This window comes from Arachis ipaensis, chromosome B05, assembly GCF_000816755.2.
Source record: "Arachis ipaensis cultivar K30076 chromosome B05, Araip1.1, whole genome shotgun sequence".
NCBI classification, from domain to species: Eukaryota; Viridiplantae; Streptophyta; class Magnoliopsida; order Fabales; family Fabaceae; genus Arachis; species Arachis ipaensis.
In genome coordinates this window covers 102,639,757-102,647,317 of record NC_029789.2, presented here as the reverse complement: position 1 = coordinate 102,647,317, position 7,561 = coordinate 102,639,757, and the positions used below count along the sequence as shown (strand labels likewise).

General features: G+C 40.8%; 1 protein-coding gene across 1 annotated transcript; it reads right to left on the bottom strand.

The window, feature by feature from the left end:
- Positions 3,921-5,930, bottom strand: LOC107640813. Its single transcript, XM_016344311.1, has 3 exons — positions 5,024-5,930; positions 4,721-4,951; positions 3,921-4,624 (listed from the first exon to the last, which is right to left on the bottom strand). Exons 1-3 carry the CDS (start codon positions 5,928-5,930, stop codon positions 3,921-3,923), a joined length of 1,842 nt encoding a protein of 613 aa, XP_016199797.1.

Below are 7,561 nucleotides of genomic sequence, written 5' to 3'. Positions count from 1 at the left end.
GGGGTTGGGGGGAAGAGAATGGGGGTGCGATGGGGGTAGGGTTTCGCGTGACTGGGGGTTAGTGGATTTGAGTCCACGCGAACGCGTGGGACACGCGATCGCGTGGCTAGGGTGAAATAGGGTTGACGCGGTCGCGTGATTGACGCGGTCGCGTGGTTGACGCGATCGCATGGAATGGGTAAAAGATGAATGACGCGGTTGCGTGAGGTACACGACCGCGTCGCTGAAAATTGTGCTAAACGCACAATTCCAGCGTCGTTTCAGCGTAACTCTCTGTCTCCATTTAGGGTTCCATGCTATCCACGCGACGCGGATGCGTCGCTCACGCTTTCGCGTGGGATGGGTGTTTTGCAAGTGACGCGTTCGCGTCAGTGACGCAAATGCGTAGCCCGTTTTGTGCTAAACGCACACCAGCCACACGATTCCAGCCCAAATTTCTGGGCGTTGGATTTTTACGCCGATTTCCAGATCACGCGTTCGCGTGAGTGACGCAGACGCGTGGGAGGTGTTTTTCGCGACTGACGCGAACGCTTTTGCAACGCGGTCGCGTCGCACTTTTTTTTTATGCAATTATGCAATTATGCAATTATACAGTATGCAATGCTAATGACTAATATTCAGGGTCAATGAAAATAATATAATATAAAAACAAACAACACAAAATAAAATTGAAAAAGAAACGACCATATCATGGTGGGTTGTCTCCAACCTAGCACTTTTCGTTAAAGTCCTTAAGTTGGACATTGGATGAGCTTCCTGTTATGGTGGCTTATGCTTAAATTCATCCAGAAATTTCCACCAATGTTTGGAATTCCAACAGCCTCTGGGGTCCCAAACTAGGCATGTAAAGCTTTTGAGCAGCTTCAAACAGATTCTCAGGCTCCCGGGGTGTTAAATGTCAGAATATTTTCCAGGATCCCAAACTTTGCTTTTAAATCCGCCGTTGTCTTGATCTATATTCTTTGATCCGGGCGGTTTAGAAATTGTATTCTCACCAAGATGACCAAACGTCTTCCAAGACCCATTCAATTGAACTTGATACCAATCCTTGTACTTCGAATCGAAGCGTGGAACCTTATTGAATCTTACACACCAGCTCTGAGTACGAGCCATTTCCCTCTTACTCTTAAAGCCGCAGAGAACTCTAAGCTGGCCATATGTTTCAAGCAAACCATATTCAAGTGAAAAAGTAAAGATAAAGGTTAAGGATTGTACCCACTTGAAGCTTGTATTAGGTGGTAATGGCCTTGGGACAAGTGTTTCCAGTGGTTCTGTAAGTTCTACTCCCTTGTATTCTTCTGTGAATTCCTCCACTTCTTTGCAAAATTTTTCAACTGCAACTGCGTCCTGATCAAAGTCTTCTATGTCTTCCTTATCACTCAAGTCATACGTTGGAGGTTGAGAGAAATCTACCTCGACATCATCTTTGTATTCACTTGGATAAGATTCTTCAGGCTCAAGGAATTCAGTTGCGGATGTGAGTTCGTGATTAGGAGAGCTGGATTCATGATCATCACTGCCTATGGAATCAACTTCTTGGTCTGTTCCGTCCAATTTTTCACAAGGTATATGCTTTGGAGGTTGTGCACTGTCCTATTTGGCATCAATTTCGAACTTCTCAGCAGAATCCTTTACAGCTCTCGATTCCCATGGAGGTTCAGCATCTCCTAAATCTTCAACGACTTCTTCCTCTACAACTATCATGGCTTCCTCCACTTGTTCCAATACAAAGCCATGCTCCTCATTGTCCACTGGAGTTTTTAGTGTTTCCTTCATGCTACGCTCTTCTTTTGATTCTCCACATGCAGCCATGGGAGTATTTTGAGCGCTCAGATGTCGGGAAGCTATTATATTTACTACCTCAGTTAAGGCAATAGTGAGTTCCAGCATGCCCTTTTCCATCCTCGCTTGCCCTTGAAGAAGAACACGAAGTTTGTCATTCATTGGAGGTTGGGGTGGGTATGAGGGTTCATTGGTTGGGAGAGAGGGTTCAAAATAAGAATGCGGTGGTTCTTGGGAGTAATTGGATTGGGATTGTGGTGGATAAGGGTCATACGGTGGTGAATGGTGAAAAGAAACTTGTGAGTGTGGTGGTTCAAATCTACGTTGAGAGGATGGTCTATAAGCACAGGGTGGGGCTTGTTGGTAATTACAAGGTGGTCCACCATGCCTATCAGCTTGGTATGCATTGTAGAGTGGTCCTTGTCCATGATATCTTGGAGGGTGTTGTTGCCTAAAGGGTTGATCAGGGCCTCTTGGCTCCATCCATCTTTGATTGCTTAGACCTTGATGCATATTCCTGTTACAGCTTCCACTCCTTTCAACAAATTTAGAACCAAACTCAAAGCGAGAGGGGTGAGAATTCATAGTAGCTAATAGAAATAAAAGGGAAAAACAAAAACAAATAAACAAATAAAAGAAAAATATTTACAATAACTAATAATAAGGCACACGTTTGCAGTTCCCCGGCAACGGCGCCATTTTTTGAACGATCGGTTTTTCTATCGGTAAAGAAATATAAAAATATGATTGCGTTGTAAGTATAGCTTCTAAACCAATAGAAAATCCTTTTGTACAAACATTTTGGTTGTCACAAGTAACAAACCCCTTTAAAATTGATAATCGAAGTATTAAAACCTCGGGTCGTCTTCTCAAGGAACTGCAGGGAGGTGTTCTTATTATTGGTTATGAGTTTTGTAAATTGGGGGTTTTTGAAATAAAGAATAGGTAAATTAAATGACAGGAAAAATAAATTAATAATTATAAAGAAAACTCTTGGCAAGGTATGAGAACTGGAAATCCTATCCTAGTTATCCTTATCAGGTGTGATGAGAATTGGATTTTGCTCCCCACTAAGTCAACCTCTAAATATGAAGGTAAGTCAAGTGGATAAATCAATTTAACACCTAAAGTCCTAGTCAACTCCTAAGGAAAGACTAGAGTTATAGGAATTTAAATCAATCAGCAAAGATAACAATTATCAATCATGATGAGTTTGACAACTCAAGAGTTACCAATTAATCAACCAAAGCCAAAAGGGAAAAATCTAAATTATTTATATAAATAAAGGAAAACAATCATAATTCTGAAATACCTCAAATTATATTAAATAGAAAATCAATCTAAACATAAAGAGTTCATAAACTAAATTGAGAAAATAAGTAAAAGGAACATTGAACCTGTAATTGAAGAAGATGAAATCCTACTTCCTTTAAGAGGAATCCTAATCCTAAATCCTAAGAGAGGAGAGAACCTTTCTCTCTAAAAACTACATCTAAATTGTGAAAAGTGAATAATTGAAGGCCTCTCCTATGAATGGATGCATTCCCCACTTTATAACCTCTAATCTGTGCTTTTTGTACTTGGATCTGAGCCAAAAAGGGTTTCAGAAATCGCTGGGAGCATTTTCTGCAGTTTCTGGTGCGTAGCGTCTGTCACGCGTCCACGTGGATCACGCGGTCGCGTCATCTGGGAGTTTTCCTTATCACGCGTTCGCTTCGGTCACGCGTACGCGTCATCTGCGTTCTGCTCAAGGCGTGCGTCCACGTCAGTCACGCGTTCGCGTCGCTGCCTTTTCGCGCTGGGCATGCGGCTACATCGTCCATGCGTTCGCGTCACTGCCAGTTTCTTTAAAAACTCCATTTTGTGCTTTCCTTCCATTTTTGTATGTTTCCTTTCCATCCTTTAAATCATTCCTGCCTTAGGAGATCTAAAAATACTCAACACACAAATCACGGCATCGAATGGTAATAAAAGGTAATTAAAATAATTATTTTTAAAGCATAGGAAACATGTTTTTCACATATATCATATAATAAGGAAGGAAAAGTAAAACCATGCAATTTCACATGAATAAGTGGGTGAATGGTTGAATAAATCACTTAAATTGAGCACAAAATATATCATAAAATATGGATTTATCATGCGTCCTTTGGACAGGCCTTGTTAAGGTCTGTATAGTCCACACACATCCTCCACTTACCATTATTCTTTCTTACCATTACCACATTGGCTAGCCAAGTGGAGTATCTGAGTTCTTTGATGAAGCCGGCGTTGAGTAGCTTTTGAGTCTCTTCCAAGGAGGTTGCTCTCTTGTCAGTGCCGAGGTGTCGTTTCTTTTGGGCTATAGGTCGGACTGTTGGATTGATGGCCAACTTATGACAAATTACATTAGGATCTATTCTTGGCATGTCTATCGGGATCCATGCAAATAGGTCAACATTGCGTCTCAATAGCTCGGTTAGTTGGTCCCGTTCTTCTGCCTTAAGTGCGTTGCCGAAGTATGTGTACTTGGATTGGTCGTTCTCGGTTAATTGGATCTTGGTTAGATCGTCTGTTGGCATCGGCCGCTCTTGATGGTTGGTTCTGGGGTCCAAGTTGGCCAGGGCAGGCAGTTGATCCGAGTTATATACTGCTTGAACGTATTGCTGTTCGGGTTGTTTTGGCAGTTCGTCTTTCAGACTGGCGTTATAGCACTGTCTGGCGTCTTTCTGGTCTCCGTGGATAGTGATGACTTTGTTGTCCTGTGAAAGAAACTTAACACACAAATGCACAGTAGAAACAATAGCATTGAATGCGTTCAAGGATGGTCTGCCTAAAATGATGTTATATGGACTTCTGCAGTCTACAACAAGATATTGTATATCTATTGTCTTACTGTTGGGATATTCCCCGAAGGTGGTTTGTAACCAAATATAACCTCAGATGGAGACACGCTCACCTGAGAAACCTACCAGTTCTCTGGAATATGGTTGGAGATTCTTGTCGTTGAGTTTCATCTTTTGGAAAGTTGAGTAGAAAAGTACATCGGCGCTGCTTCCTGGGTCCATTAGGATCTTCTTTACTAATGGTTCCCCGACTTGCGCTGTGATGACAACCGGGTCATCTAGGTTTCGATCATTTGCTTTGTAGTCTTTGGGGACGAATGAGATTTCCGGTCTGTCCTTATCGACTGGTTAGGATGTGGTGGATTCTGTCATCGTCATCATAGCTCGGTACGACCTTTTTCGTGCCGAACTTGTACATCCGCCACCTGCAAAACCACCAGAAATGCAGTTTATTATTCTACGCGGTGGATTGATATCGTTATCTACCTTTTTCCCTTTATCTCGGGAGTTGTCGGTCGATTTGGATTGTTGGCCGAGATCGTCTGTGCTTCGCTTCCTTCCTCGGCTGTCAATATATTTGTCCAGTAGTCCTTGGCGGGCGAGCTTTTCGAGGACGTCCTTGGCTATTACGCAGTCGTCCGTGGTGTGGCTGTACTTCTGGTGGAAGGCACAATACTTTGATCTATCCACATGACGATGGTCTTGATATGTACCGGCCCTGTTTAGGGGTTTGATAAGTTTTGAGTGCAATATATCTTTTATGATGTCCTCCCATTTTGCGTTGAAGAGGGTGTAGTTGTCGAATTTGGGTGTTAGCCTGAACGTTCTCGTATCCGTTCTGTTGTTTGATTGTCTGTTTCGCCTTTCTTTGTCTTTGTTTGGGGTAGGTTTATCTGCTCTTTGTAATGCTCGGAATTCTTCCACCTCGATTTGGGTAGTTGCTTTTTTGTGGAACTCGGCCAGGGTTTTTGGTTTTGCAATGACTATGGATTCTTGGAATTTCCCTGGTCGGAGGCCGCTCTTCAAGGCATGGAGATGGACTTCGGGGTTTAGGTTAGGTATTTTGTTGATTGCTTCAGCAAACCTGGTCATGTAGTCTTTTAGGCTTTCGTTCAGTCCCTGCTTGATGGTGCTTAGGTAGTCAGAGTTATGGACGTATATTTTAGATGCGGCGAAGTGGTTGACGAACTGGTCTGCTAGTTCGTCGAAGTTAGAAATGGAGCCTTCAAGGAGGTTGGAAAACCAAATCAGAGCGGCTCCATCTAGAAAAATTGGGAATGTGCGGCATAAGATCGTGTCGGAATCCTTATTCATGAACATCATGGCCTGGAACTTGGTGACGTGGAAATTCGGATCTCCTATTCCATTGTAGGGTTTTAAGGTTGATGGTAAGGTAAAATTTTGGGGCATTTCGAAACTCATGACTTCTTTGGCGAAGGGGTTGGTTCTTTTTTTGGTGGTCGTTTTGGTGGTTTTGGGGATGGTGTGTTTAGTTTCCGACGTGTGCTCGTCATCATTGTCCTTGTTTTCGGTACTTTTGTGTTCTCCTTTGCTTCAGTCGTGCCCCATATGTCGCAGGAGCTCAGCCATTTTTTTATTCTCGGCCCTGAGGGCCTCGTTGATTGCTAAAATTTTCGCCTGATTGATGGAGGGAGCATGACTATGCTCGTCCGCCATCTCCTATGTCCTGCAAAAGGAAATGAAGAGATATACGTAATATAGAGAAGGTGGGGTTAGATTAAAATCTGGGCCCACGGTGGACGCCAAATGTTCCTGTGTGAAAATGAACTTCGAGGTATAGCTCGTCTGGCTAACACCTGAACTGATTTTCCTTGGAGTACAGAGTATGGAACGTCGTCTTCTTGTGGGGAGGCGGCGTTGGACACCTGCAAAGGGACTCCAACGCTCAAGTAAGTATGAGTGTGAAAGAGTTCAGAGTAGAAATTAGAATGAACTGCGTACCTTTAGATTAGTCACTCGTTAGCACTTATAGTGAGTTGTTTGAATGGTTTGTTACCTGGATCAGGTTTGTTATCCGTATCTTTGTTGCAGGTTTGACGGGGTTTATGCTGGCCGTTGTCCGGATTTATCGGGATAATGATTTCCTGAGTGGGGTGGTTATCTTAGAGAAATTATCTCTATCAACTATATTAGGTTCCGAGATTGTTGTTGTTGTAGGCCAAGGTTTGGGTAACGGATCAAACTATTTTTCGATTATTAAAATTTTTTATAGCCCAACATTCACTCAACCCATTAAACCAAACATCAATATTTAAAAAAAATAAACCAGTCATGATATTATCGGTCCAAGTGGACCACAATATACTATTTGCAATTAGAGTAAGTATTGAATCACATGTAAAATTATAGAAAACTTGAGACATGATTTAGTGCTTTACAATTGTTTGGAGTATTAAAACTCCTCTTAGAAAGTTAGGAATAAGTTACGGTATTGTAGTTTAAATAATATCTTTTTTGGGTAACAGTTTAAATAATGTTCGGGCTAACATTATTTTTTGGTTTTTACTTAGGTCTGTTTTAGGTTTCTTTTATTTTTAAATTGCTATTGGATCTTTACAAAATTATAATAGAAACAAAAAATTAAAAACTTCTTAACAAAAAAAAATTAAAAACTTTAAAAAGTTAAAAAGACAAAATACTTCTTTATAGTGAATTTCTAAAAAAAGTATAATATATTTAATTAATTGCAAAAAGATACAATATTTTTTTAGGAATTAGAGTTGTTTTTTTTTTTCAAAGATAGGGAGACTATGCCATTTGAACTATAATTCATGGACAAGATTAAGGTTGTTTGATTTTTAAAAAATAAAATAAATTATGTTTGAATGTAAAAAATGTAAAATTATTCCTGTTGAAGATTTAGTTTAAACTTTTAAAATATCCATTTAAAGTTTAATTAAAAAGACAAAAATATATTTTTAATATTAATGTTG